Consider the following 14064-nt stretch of genomic DNA (forward strand, 5'->3'; position numbering starts at 1 on the left):
TCCTAAATGGATTCCTCATGACCAGGAGCACAAATTGTTTTCTGCCCCTTGAGCTTAATGAACCAGATCTGTTAACATGACTGATACAGAGTATTGATGCTGGGGAAAACAATGTAGTCTGCCTTTATTTATTTCTAACATCTGGTATTTAATATCCCACCAAATTACTGCCGTGCCAAAAGCTTTTGATTTGAACTCTGGGAATTGATTTTAAACTGCCAGTAAATACAGAAATGTTGGTAACAGTCTCCATCAGCCATTAATCATTTATGTCAAAGTTACTAATTTGAACTCCAGCTTGTGTAAACAGCTCAGATGCTTTAGCATTTAAGCCCTGTTGAGCTGCCCACTGACACTGCATTATTTACTGATACTGCCCTGTAGCTATTAAATCTGTCTGCAGCTCTCACTGCTGTCTGGATTTAATGCACCCCTGACTTCCTGCACTGGGAGTGTTGGATTCACTCTCAAGGAGAATTCTGTAGTTTAATTCCAGAGCACAGAGCCCCACGATAAATCCCATCCCAAAAAAATCAGTGCAAGAAGGTGAAGATTATCAGGAGAAACGTGGCATTGCCCTGGAATTTGCACCTGCCTTTTTGAGACATGCAGCTGCCTAAATAAAGCAGCGTCCTCGTGGTGGGATTAACCCGGCGGCTTCGCCCGTGGATTTGTTGCTGTAGTTCCAACAGGAATTTGTCCTGGCATGGAGGTTTGGCAGGGAGGAGGATGCAAAGCGTGGAGTCCCCGTGTGTGGGTTGGGGTGAGAGACACGAGCTGAGCCAGGGTCTGTGCCAGGGAGCCGCGCAGAAGCGCCAGGCGTGGGCACAGGTGGCACCAGGCTGCCTCCACAGGGAGCCCTGGGCCTGGCATCCCTTCCCCTTCCCCTTCCCCTTCTCTCAACTCAATCCCAATCCCAATTCCAGCCTATTTCTGTTGGACAGCAGGGTTTTATTTTCAGAGATGGGGAGTTGGGTGGTGATTCCAGACATACACAGTGCTGGACAGTGGGGCTGCCACTGAGCACAGGGACATTTCTGACAGTCTGTAACCCTTCAGAAACCCCAGTTCTTACTCGAGAGGGCTTTTTTTTTTTAATGTTTTTAATCCCGTTTTTAAATTTCAGTGCTTTGCTGGAATTTCTGTTTCCGATGGAATACAGTTAGAATTTTTGGTGTGAATGGAAGTCCATTAAACTCTGGGAACTGGCAAATCTGTGAGCACCCTCTCGTGGACTCCCGATGAATTACAGTGTGTTCCATCCTCCCAAATTCCTCTTCTGCCATGAATTTAAGTATCATTTACAGATTTTAACACATGCAGTTAGAGAAGAGTTTTTATGCTTCACAAAATACTTGTGGTTGCAAGTCAAAGAATTCCAAACCAGAGAATTAAAATCTCATTCACAAACAATTTGTATTTAAAGGTGTGGAATGAGTGTCAAACTGGTATAAAGAACTTGAAATTCAACATGATTTATCTCAGGCTTTTATGAAATATAAAACCTTGTATTTCAGACAACAGGGTTAAAAAATGAGTGGATATCTTTTTTCTTTTTAGAGATATGGGTGATACAGGGTAATTTATGTGATTTTGGAAAATTTCATATTTAGTGTATGGTTTTTGGGTATTTTTTTTAGCTGTGAGCATCTCTGTTAAAAAAAAAAGCTGTAATTCTGTACTGTTTGGGCTCTGTAGCCCAGAATTACCTGCCCAACCTGAGTCTGATAACTCCACACATGCCATTAATGGCTCTGGATGCATCTAACTCTGCTACACCACCTTTTTACAGCTTCTTAAAAATAATTAGGCACTTGAACAGCAGTTGCAATTTTTCTCAAGTGACTCACGTTGAGCTTTGAGAAGGAAGTTATCCCAAGGATTTATTTCTGTGGATAAATACTAGTTTTCTGTGCAATGCCCTTGAGCATTGAGCATCCTTTTACCTTCCCTTACTCATTTTAGCAATTAGAGCCGCTCTCATTTGAGAAGCATCTCCGGTAAGCTGCTCTCCAGAGCTCTTCCAGTTGGCTCCTTCAGCTCTTCACAGGTTGGGGCCGTGGTTTTCTCGGCAGCTCGAGGCGAGAGCCGTTCCTCCCCGCGTGGCTGGTGGGATCCAGCTGGGCGTGCGGTGCCAGCTGGCCTCCCGAGGCTCAGCTCCTCCAGCTCAGCTCCTCCAGCTCAGCTCCTCCAGCTCAGCTCCTGCCAGGCTGCCAGCTCACAGCCCACGCTCCCCTTCCCCTTCCCTAATGACAGGGAATGGAGCCTGCCTGCAGACTGGCTGCTTGCAACTGGGAGAACTGGTTTGGGTTGCAGTGTGATGGGTGCTGGAGCTGCCCTGCTCCTCAAACATTCCTGGTGTTATTTTCAGTAACTTTAACTTGTAAAAAGTTTCCTCTCTCCTTGCCTGCTTTATTTATGAATGGAGAGGAGTCTTCCCTCTGCTTTAACCTTCCAAGGAAGTGAAGTTTGCCTTTCAATTTGTTTCCTCAAAGCCACCATGCCGAGGCTCTCCCTCCCTTTGCTGCCCCTCCTCACCGGAGCAAACCTGGCAGCCAAGCTGGATTATTCCCTGGAATCACCAGCAGGTGCTGTGGCACCTTTGGTTGCTCCCAGAGCCTAAGTGATGGATTTGAAGCTGTATCATTACAGGTAAATGAGAGGTGCAAGGAGATGTGCTGCCATTAATGCCTGGATCCCTGCTTTGCTGTGTTCCAGGATGGCGTTCTTCCTGGAGGAGGTGATGACTTGCACCAAGCGTCTCCTGGAGGTGATATCTGGCTGGCTGCCTCGACACTTCTTCGGTGCAATCCTAGTTTCTCTCCCAGCTCTTGCAGTTTTTTCACACTTCACCTCTGATTTTGAAACAAATATACATGTAAGTTGTTGAATTCCCTTCCATAATGTGACGGTTTGGAGCTAGCAAAGCTTGTTGCTTGCCTGCCTTCCTCCACCTCCCTCCTGCTTTACATCTGTTTGATACAGATCCCTTGGAGGGATGGGGCTTTGTGGATGATGGAATTCCTGGTCTGTTATGTAAACACAGTCACGGTGAAAACTCTCAGACAAAAGGCGAGAGGATACCTAGAAATTCCTGCTGCCTGCATACTTTTTTCCTCTTAGACCAAGCACTTCTGCAGGATTTTTTTTGAGATAATGCAAATGGTTTTATCTCAGGATTATCATCCTGGGCTGGATTTGGAGTTTGGAGTCAGAGGAGCTGTATCAGTGAACCTCAACAGTGAGAACAGGATTAGTGAGGGATGTTTTGGCTTTGCAGAGTGAGATGAAGGAACTCAAAGGAGAGAGCTCTGAGTACCTAGAAATGGCCATTGCAGGGGCTGTGGGAATGGTTAAAGGAATGCCTTCTGAAAAGAACTGGGAATAAATTGTCATATTTAACCCAGACACAGAGATCCATAGGGAATTTGGTGTCTCTGTTATTAAAAGCACTCAGAAGGGGAGAACAAGGGGTTAAACATTCATAGAACCACAGAATGGTTTGGGTTGGAAGGCACCTCTTGTTCCAACCCCCTGCCATGGGCAGCAGTGAGGAGAGGGAAGAACAGTTTAATTTAAAAGCCAACTGTAGCTTAAAATCAAGGCTTAAAAACTGAATAAAATGGCCTCAAGCTGGAGATGAAAGATTGTTTCTCTGCAGGTTTTTTCTTAGGCAGCACAGTGTGCAATCCTTCCTTTCCAGGATCTTCAGGGAATTGTGCTTCACAAAGCTCTTGCTATTTCAGGGCCCTGGGTGTAGGTAATGACCAGATCCTCTTCACTCTTCCTATCACAGCTTATTCCTGGCTACTGGGGAGTGTTTGTTCCATGGGAACGTGTGACCACACATTTTTTGGTCCTTGCTGATTTAAACACGCATCCCGTGGTTATCACAGTCACAGGAGGGTGTGGTTTACATTCTGTTCCATCCCATGCTTAAGATCATTCTGCAGCTTTTACCTTTTGGAATTTTAGTTAAGAATTTTTAAGCTATAAATTGATTTTGTTCAGTCTAATAATCTTTCCCCTGCATGATTATCAGTAAACTAACCATAGGAATGTTTTCCTTAAGGGGAAGGGAGCTGAAAACCTTCAAATCTCTCAAATCTGTCAAATTGATTTTGATGCCATCCCATTCATCACCATCCTTGATCATCTCTCCAAATGTTTCAGATAATATCAGAAGATATTAGAATACACTTTATGAGTGTGTTCTCAATACAGCAGGTCAGGTTGAGTCAAAACACTTCAGGCAGCAGCACTAAAATGGTGATTTTTATCATCCAACTGAGAATGAACTTTGCTTTCTTTCCTCTTGCAGGTGCTCCAGAGTCGTGGGGCTGTTGGCTCCCTTTCCAAGAGATGTCCCAACTCAGCTTGTGCTCAGTGTTTCCACACTCATGGAGCTCTAGGAAATGGAGTCAATCTATAGAGGGTCAGGTAAGTGTCCTCCTTTACTATGACATGGTTTTGCAAAGTTTTTTTTTATTCATAGCATTTTATACCCTCCCTGGATATAAAATAATTAAAATGAAAATGAACAAAAACAGCCATGAAAAAAAAAACTTTCCAAAGCCATGCATCCATAGTAAAATCCAGCACATCCTGACCCTCTATAGGCTGGCTTCATGCTGGGGCATCACTTGGAGTGAGAACCAGTGCTCTGCCACTTTAGGAGACCTGAAATGGGGGGAAAAAAGTAAGTTAAAGCTGTAGGGTTTTTTATGGACACTTCTGAAATTTCTTTTATTCGTTTTGAAGTCATTTAAAACACCAACAATTGTTTGTGGTTTAAAAATGGTGAATTATGTAAGGATTTTTTTCCCATACACTGTGTCTGCTCTCAATCACATGCTTGTTTGTTATGCCACAGGACTGCCAGGCTGCAGAGTCTGCGCTTCAGCTGCACAGGATACCTCAAGGGAGAGAGAAAAGGGAGAGAATGATCATTTCATGCTGTAAAACACAGCATAAAGCTAGACCAGAGCTCCTTAATCCAAGTGTGGAGTCTCTGGTTTAGCTTGGATGGTCATGAATATTCTTGGGAAATCAAAACTGGCACATCATTGGCACACTTGAGAGTTTTGAGCACTGTAAGGTTGTACCTGGGGAACTGAAGGTGCTCTGGGTAGTGCATCTGTCCTGCACTTCTTTCCTTTATCCAGGAAAGTTATGGAGAAGCAAAGGTGTTTTGAGATGAGGCATTTGGAACAGAAAATGTCAGCTTGTCCTTTCAAATTGCCACAAGTGGTCATGTTACCAGGAGTGAGCTGGCAGTGACTGAAGCTGCCTTTTGGCAGATCTTTCCTTGCCTGGATCCAGCTGTTCCAGGGCAGTGTGAGACGTTCTGTGGGAAGTTTTTAAAAGCAGGCAGGTGGGTGACACTGCACTCTGCATTTCCAATGCAATGGAATTTCCATATTCAGTTTAATGCAGGCAGGATCTGACCTCAGCAGGGGAGAGGGGGTTGCCATGAATTTTCACCTTCTTTTTTTTCCTGTTTTTTGAATGAGGAGAGACACTGAGCTTTTGGCCAAGGTAAGCTGGAGGCTCTGGACATCGCTGAAATAACGGGTGTGTGATAAAAAACTCCATCCAGGGAAAATGGTGACAAACCACCAGTGCTAAAAGTTTTCTTGCTCCTGGAAGGGAAGATGTCCATCTTCACATGGGATCACTCCCTGTTCCCATCATCCAGGTGGAATTATCCCCCTTTCCCTGCCGGCGTGGCTGTGTGGCAGGGCCCTGGGCAGCTGTTAACCCCCCTCTCTCTCTCTGTTGCAGTACACCATGTTCATGTGTTGTGCCATTCTCATCACCATTGTGCAGTACTGTAACTTCTGCCAGCTCAGCTCCTGGATGAGATCCCTGCTGGCAACTGTGGTGGGAGCAGTGCTGCTCATCCTGCTCTACGTCTCCTTGTGCCCCACCAGGTGAGCAGGGGAACACAGCTGGGCTTCTCCCCAGGGAAACAAGGGGCTGATGCACAGGATTTTGCTGTCTGCCATGATTTTCTCCAGAATCTCAACTTTAATGATTTTATTTCTTCATTATTTATCTTTTTGAAGGATTTCAGGGGCCCCTCCTCTGTGTGACACACTGTGCTTCCTGAGGTGTTTCTAGGACACAGTTACAGAGCCACAGAATTGCCTTTCACCACTAGTTTGAAAATCTGTTTTATTAAGGAATTTCCCAGGTATTTGGTGGTGCCAGAGAGCCCAACTGCTCCCCAACATCCCTCTGGATTTATTTTTACCCTTAGGAATCATGTATTCTTCCACCTCCTTCCTCAATGCATTTTCCAGTGTGGAAGGCAGGTGTTTAGGTTTAATGGGATCTAATACCCAGTTCCATTCTCAGTTTCCTACATTTTCAGAGGACTCTGCAGAACAGTATCCAGAGGAATCAAGATAATGCAGTTTCTGTGCAATAACCTTAAATTTTTCCAGTTTTCCTCTGATAAACGATTTTCTGCAAGGAGAATTTGTTTGCAGTATTCTCCTGCTGTTTTCTTGCCAAGAGAGTCAAGGGGGGCCCTTCCAGCCTTCTTCTCTTATTGGCAAAATTTTGTAATCACCTTGCACTTCTCAGTGCTTTAAGACCCTCCCTTGGGATGGACTTAGCAAGGTCTTCTCAATCAGTCAGTTCTCTCCTTCAGAGGCCTGCTGAATCATAAGGTGAAAAAAAATGAAAAAAATCCACCAAACAAACCAAAAAGAGTTTGCAGATCCATATTTTAGTGAGCATTTAGCTTTAATTGCCTCTTTGAGTGTCTTCTGTGGTCTCTTTTAATTTTGATTAAGCTTACCTTGAATAAAAAGGGAGAATAAAAGTCACCTCTTACACCTGTTCACATCTGTGATTTGAGGTGGCTCTAAGGGTTCAGGGAGAAAGTCTTGGGAAAAAGCTGGAGACAGTTGACAAATAATTTCTAGATCATATTGACTAGAGAAAAACCCCTTTCTTGTCTGTCTGCAAAGGACTTGGACATGGAGGGCAGAGGAATTCTCTCCAGCTTCAGTGCAGAAAATGAGTGTTTGGTTCTGAAGCCTCCCTGGTCTCCTCATGGATTTGTCCCATTGGGTTCAGGATCCCAGAGATCATCACTTGTCCCCCAGCACTGAGTGACTCCCAGTCACAAAGACTTTTTCCCTGTGGCTTTTCCCTTTGTTCCCTGGTGCTTTCGCTGGCCAGCCACAGCTTCACTGAGAATCATGGAATCACAGAATCCTTGAGGTTGGAAAAGCCCTGTGGGACCATCGAGTCCAGCTGTTCCCCTAGCACTGCGCCATGTCCCCAAGTGCCACATCCACAGGACTTTTACATCTCCCCAGGGTGGGGACTCCAGGGCTTTTGATTTTTTTTCCTTAATATCCACCTAAAGCTCCCCTGGCACAACTTGAGGCTGTTTCCTCTTGTGCTGTCACTTGTTCCTTGGGAGCAGAGCCCGACCCCCACCAGGCTCCAAACTTAACCCAGGTTTGGTTTTCCAGGGGAATTAGTGAAGAGCAGACCCTTGATGCCATTTCTTCATTTCCTGCTTGTTCTTCCCTAATTGCCCCCAGCAGGAGTTCCTGGAGCTCCTTCCCTTCCCCAGTGCAGCTGTGTCTGCCTGGAGCTCCCTGGGGGTTCCTGCAGAGCCTGGTAGCAGGAGGTGATGGTGGAATTCACTCCTGGACAAGCTCTCAGTGTTGAGACTGGGCAGAAAGAAAGGCACAGAACTGGGCATTTTCCCTGCATTTCAACTTTATTAAGGGACTGGGAATGGCTCTTCCAAAGCTGAGAGGTGGAGATGTTGCTGTTGTGCCAGGTCTTAGCTCTTGCTGAGTGCTAAAGGGGCTCTGTGAATGTTTAGAAACCCCATTATCTTAATAAATGTTACTAATGATGGTGATTTCCACCTGTGGTGTGAACAGCAGTGACCATTAATGGGCAAGCTTCAGAAATGATGGAATATGTTGTTATTTCATCCCTCAAAAATAAATATTCCAAGTAACAGAGCTGTTCAACTGCAGGTCTGAAAATGTGATTGATAGAATTGATCCTGAACAAAAGTCACACAGGTTTATTCACTTCAATTTGTTAATAATCATCTTTTTGTTCATCTCTGACTGTGATTCTGGTAATATTTTTTGTCACAGTGGCAATTCCAGCCCTGTCTGCACCACAGACAGATCCATTCTGCAGTTTTACTTCCTTTTCCAATTGTAACTAATCCTGAGAGTTTGATACTCTCTTGCTCCTTGATTGCAGCAGAGAAATTGTAATACAAGTAAATATGAAAAATGCTTGAACTATTTCTTTTCTCTAATGGCATCTTCAAAAATGGGTTCTGTGTTTGTTGAGGATTTGGGTTTTTTTTTTTTTGTTTTGGGTGGTTTGGGTTTTTGTTTGTTTTGTTGTTTTTGGTTTTGGGGTATTTTTTGTTTTGGTTTTTGTTTGGAGAGCTGGGGTTTGTCTCTTCGTGTTTTGTTTTTAAAATTTTTGTGCTGTGTGCTTACATAAGATGAAAGCATAATGGAGCCTTAAGAGTTCTGGGATTGCTTTTCCCTATTTTCCAGGTAAGATGGGATTGTTTTAACAATTACTTGTTCCAGGCATCACAGAATTCCAGCTTGCCTTTACAGGGATTTGCATTTCTGGCTGCTTCCTTCTTCCAAGCAGATAAGTCATGTTCAGACAGAGTTTGTGTGCAGTTGATCAGGTCTGCAGTGCAGTTATTGGTCTGTGCAATAGAGAAGTTGAAAATTCTGTCTGGAATGATGCAGGAAAGTTTGTTTATTGCTTTAACTTTCCCTCTGAAATCAGTGCTTTTTTCATTTCAGCTCCATGGAAGCTCCTCATCTAGATTTGGCACAGAACTTTAGGTAAGCTTTATATAAAATTACCATCTTTATATTTAGGGATAGAAACATTTTCAGGGAATTACATATAGCAAAACTTTGCATCCACAGTAATAACTTGGGAATTCAGCAAATTGGTTCAGCAAGTTGTATTTAAGCTCCTCATGTAATTTCCTTTGCAATGATTTGGGTATGACCAAAACTCATCAGGGCTGGTGCTGCAGTCACAGAGTTGTGTAATGATATTTTCTCCTTAAATTGGATTTCTAGGAAGTAGAACTATGGAGGAGCTATTTAAAACAGCATCTGTTTTTCCAGTAGCAGCAGTTTTTAGAGCATTATCTGTCTACCACGAGCTGTTTCTTTGATTTCCTTGGCTGATTTGCACCATTCAGGAGCAGTGTGAGTTGGATGCTCTCACAGCTGGGCAGGTGAGAATTCCCAGGTGGAGAGGAGCTTCCTCTGGAAAAGCTGGATGTGCAGCCAGCTGCCTTCTCAGCATGGGATGTGACAGTCTGGGCCTGGCTGTCACCTTGTCTGGCCAGAGCAGGGAGTCATAAAACTGAGAGCAAAGGAAATTTTAGCCCCCAGTCTTTCAAAACAAACAAAAATCCTTTCCTGGGTTATTAATGACCCCTTAAAATGCACGTGTTAAAGATTCACTCTGGTGATTTCAGTGCTGAGTTTCTCATGGGTTTACTGCAAGTTTTTGCAATACCATTTTGAAATGTTTTTAGTGGTATTAGACAAGTCTGTGTTTGCTCATTGCAGATTTGGGGACAAGATTTGGGCCACGTTGGGTTTGATGGAACTGTGGATGTGTGACTTCAGTAATGCATCTAAAATGGATTTTCAGGAGCATGTTGCTTGTCCTGGGAGGATGTGTCAAAACAAAATTCCTTTTTAATAGCTCTCATCTCCACAGGTGCTGTGGGAGTTCAGAAGACACTTGGGGTTTAGTACAGACACAGGGGTTCTTTGGGGATTTCTTCACCAAGGACTCAGCAGTGTTGGGGTTTGGGAGGTTCAGCCTTTTCTCACATGGGTTTTCCTTTTTCCTGGTTTTGATTAATGAAAGTTCTTTTTTGTAACAGAATTCCAGTTCATTGAATCCAGAATGGAAATTTAAAGCCAGAAGAATGAAGGGGGCATTTTTTTATTTTTTTATTTTTTTTTTTTAACATTAGTGTGGTGATCACTCCAGTGGTGTCTTAGGATCAGCCTTAGTTTGGATCCTTATTTTCATTTGTGAAGCTTTTGTGCTGCTCAGAATTACAAACCTTTTCCTCAGCAGGCTCCTGGCCAGCTGCTAATCACTGATCAATAATTCATCCTGCTTTAAATCATTGACAACTGTCTCTTCCCCTCAGTGACACAAATCTGTGAAAAGTTCACCTGTCAAGCATTGTTTTCCTGCAGATATTTTTCTTCCATAAATATGTAATTTTTAACTCATGACAGGTGAAAGTGAGAATTGCTGAGGACCAAACTGTGGAGGTGTCTCTTGTGAGCAGCTGTGGAGTGAGGCTTTGCCTCCTTTACAAAGCTTGCTTGTGATCTAAAGGCCAAGTAAGGCAGTGACCAAAATATGTCACCAATTAAACATTCCTAAACTTCATTTTCCACTTTTATTGTGATGGTGTCTGTGCTTGTTCAGCTGAGGAAGAGACACATGTGCTAATTCTGCTCAGCACTGCCCCTCAGTCCAGCTCCCCTGGCCTGACCCTGCCCAAACTTGTACATTAACAAGTACTGGAAGTTAAAAGAGAGAACTGGGAGTTAATCCTATTCTGTTTCTGCCATTAAACAGAATTTGGCTTCTTTTTTTTTTATGCTGTATATTACTGTATGCCACATTTCTAGAGTACAGAATTAACCTTGTTTTCAGGTAATGGATTAATAAAAGGTGAAACTCTCTTAGCCTAACAAAAATTTTTGCTGCACCTTTCTGCCAGATTTAAATAAACTAGGCTCCTTGCTTACCCCACTCAGCACTAAAGTTTTACTGTGTTCTAAGAGAGCTAGGTAAGCTTGTGTGTTGCTTATAATGAGGTTGTTGCTTTTCCTTGATCAAGAATAGAGATAATATTAATGTTGCCTGGGAAGAGAGACAGTAATGGTAATGAAGCCTTAGCACAGAGTTCATCACTGGATTGTCTGTAAATAAAAAGGTGGAGTTTGCCTTGTTTCCCAGGCAGCCCAGTTCTTCAACCCAAAGAATACAACCATGAACTTTGTCTTTTAAGCAGAAAATATTTCTCATTGTCATTCCTTCCTCACCTCAGAGCAGGTGGGATGTGCCACTTTCCAGTGTGGCTGCTCAAGGGGGAACAGCAATCGGCCACAGAGTGGAGACTGAAGTCACCTCCTTGTAGGGGAGGATTTATAGGCATCCACTGCACGTTCTTCATGGAAAGCAGCAGCTTGAACCCCTTTTCCACACCTTTCCTCTCTTGCATTCTTCTCTCAGATTCAGCAGGCAGAGGCATCCTCTTTCAATACAGCAAGACATCCAAATCCAAACAGGGGTTACTGGCTCAGAAGCAAACTGGCTTTCCAGCAAGCTCTGTAAGTGGAAAGCCATTATCTTTATGATTTGTGATCAAGCCAAAGGAGATTCTATCTCTGGAGTCTCACTTGTTCCATGTTCACAGCCTGGATGGAGGTGCCAAGTTAATAGTGAGGGGGCTGTGCCAGGCAGCATTTCACCAGTTAAAGAAACATTGTCAGCTCAAGATTTCAATTTGAATGATTTTTAAAATCAGTTTTCTGCTGCAGCACCTCATAAAAAGTAGAATTGAGAAAGATTGGGCAGGGGGGTCAATCCTTTCTGCTGGAGGTGTAGGGGAGTTTTCCTTCTTTTCATTCCAAAGGGTGACTCCAGGTCATGGCCGCTGCCTGGAGGAGGTGATTTACAGTCCTGTGGGTCCTGTATCCTGGTCACTGCAACATCCCCAGGCTGCATTTCCAAGTGAGGACAATCTCCTTCGGGCTGGAATCAGGGCTTTCCGTACTGACACGCAGAGGGATAAAAACCCCTGCTCTGGGGAAGCCACTGCAGGTTCTTTTTGGGATCCCAGCTCATTCCCCATTTGTGGAAGGAGGTCAGTGCACAGGGAGTGCAGATCTCAGGGCCGGAGCCCACGTGGCCAACGAGGCCAGGCCAGGCTGAGATCATGGAGAGCTCTGAGGTGCCAGCGCTGCAGGAATGGGGAGTGGGAGGCAGCAGCTCCATCCCTGAAGGCAGATCCTGCCTTCCACTTCCTGATGAACATTTGTGGTGCTCACCTCATTCACTGGAGAGGAGTTAAAGTACTTTGAGGAGTGTTTTGTACAGCAAACTGTAAATAAAAGGCCTTTAATGACTTAAATCTCTGTGGCAGGAATGTCTGATATTAGAGGGGATTATCTGGATCAAACTTGTACTCTCAGAGCAGTAACAGAGTCATTGCTCAGAGCCTTTCACAGATCTCTGCCTACAAGATGTGTGAAATAATGAACTCAGATTCAGAGAAGAACCTAGAACCTGAATTGTGCTCCTTAATCCAGATTCCTTCCTCACTTTCCCCCCACCTCGTCTTATTTTCCAAGATCTTTTCTCTTACCTACCACCCTCTCATTTTGTTTTGTAAGCCCATCAAGCAGGGAGAGCATTTTGTCACCTCCTAAACAGGTAGCAAGGATTGTATTTCAGGAATTGTTCCCTTCTAGTCATTAATTATGGAATCATTTAGGCTGAAAAAGGCCTCCAAGATCAGGGGATCAGAGATTATCCAGAGCTGACAGGGACCAACAAGGATCATCAAGTCCAGCCGTTAACCCAGACAAGGCCACCACTAAACCGTGTCTTTGTCTGATTTGTCTTTCAAGGGAGGAAATAAACAGGTTCATCACAGAGGTTCTGTTGAGAATCAGGGAGGAAGGGGGGTCTTGGTACAGCAATTACAGGAACCTGATGGTGCGGCCCTACTTTGAGTTTGGACATCTCCTGCTTTCATGGTCCCCTTATGAAGAGGGAATAAAATGAATACACCTTCACTTCTCCTGAGAGAAGTATATTTATGGTAGGAAACAAAAGAAGTCATTTCCAGTGCAGTCTGTACTATCTTTCATCTGAAATTCAACCTGCACACTCTGTGTTGTAAATATTTCACTCACCATTCTTTCCCCATAGGATTTCTGTAAAAAGTGAATGGATACAAAGACTGTGGCACAGAGAAATGGTTTTGGATACGAGGCTCGTTCATCTGTCTCACAGCTGTGCTGTGGTTTTGTTTCATCACATTTTTCTGTCAGTCAAGTATTTGAGAATGAAAGAAGAAGAAACTGTGCTTATAATAAAGTTCAGTTCTGAAATATATCCAGAGTGGAAGTCTGTCCCCCATGGGCATGAAGCAACAAAATTAACTCAGCCATTTTTTCATATGTTAGGGTAACAAATTCAAGCTTCTCTTCTGGAGCTGTTGCTCCAGTTGTGCTGAGTTTTAATCCCTTCCTGCCTTCCCAGAGAAATGCAGGCAGGTGCTGAGTATGGATTCCTTTCTGGCTCTTCAAGAGAAAGGTTGATGTGATGCTTTCCCTTTTCAAACCATCTCTTAACTTAAAAAACTTAAGCGCGTGTCTGCTCATATCAAATCTCAAGCTTTGCCATAGTTTTATCCAAAAAATGCAGTTGGATCCCTGCATACATGACTGTGTGCCAAGCTTCTGGGATTGCATAGGTGGGGCCTTCTCAGATTCAATTTGTGTCTTTGAATCTCTGCAGAAAGTTGAGATTGGAGAGTGCAGATGTCTCCTTGTTCAGGGTGGTTTGGCACTGGCAGATGCTCCATCAGCGCCTCATAATCTGCACAGGCAGGCAGTGAACTGTCGAAAGGATCTGAAATATTGCTCCCAGTCTATGGCAGACAGGAATTTTTGATTATTTTATGTAATCTTGGCACTTGGAGAAACTTTCTGTCTCTGCCATGAAGAGCTGAAGTGGTTTTATCATAGAAAAGATCTCCAAGAGAGGAAGATGCTCCCCACTTTCATGCAGTTCATAACCACAGACTGGGTGGGGTCACAAGGACCTTAAAGCTGATCCAGTTCCAACCCCCTGCCACAGGGGTTCTCCATGACTTGTCTTTTACAGGGTTATCTCCTCCCAAACCTTTGTGTGCAGCATTAAAGGCACATGGCAAAGGTTCCTGGCCCTTGGTGAGGACACAAGGGAAAGGCA

General features: G+C 44.0%; 1 protein-coding gene across 2 annotated transcripts in view; it reads left to right on the forward strand.

The window, feature by feature from the left end:
* The window catches only part of ADCY9 (adenylate cyclase 9), an 81838-nt gene that overhangs the window by 65134 nt on the left and 2640 nt on the right, over nucleotides 1–14064 (forward strand). For both annotated transcript variants that reach the window (XM_023936485.2, XM_023936486.2), the window contains 3 exons: nucleotides 2719–2878; nucleotides 5785–5933; nucleotides 8826–8867. In XM_023936485.2, coding sequence (XP_023792253.2) covers nucleotides 2719–2878; nucleotides 5785–5933; nucleotides 8826–8867 — 351 coding nt within the window. The remainder of the gene's footprint in view (nucleotides 1–2718; nucleotides 2879–5784; nucleotides 5934–8825; nucleotides 8868–14064) is intronic.

This window comes from Cyanistes caeruleus, chromosome 17, assembly GCF_971803275.1.
Source record: "Cyanistes caeruleus chromosome 17, bCyaCae1.hap1.1, whole genome shotgun sequence".
Classification (NCBI taxonomy): Eukaryota; Metazoa; Chordata; class Aves; order Passeriformes; family Paridae; genus Cyanistes; species Cyanistes caeruleus.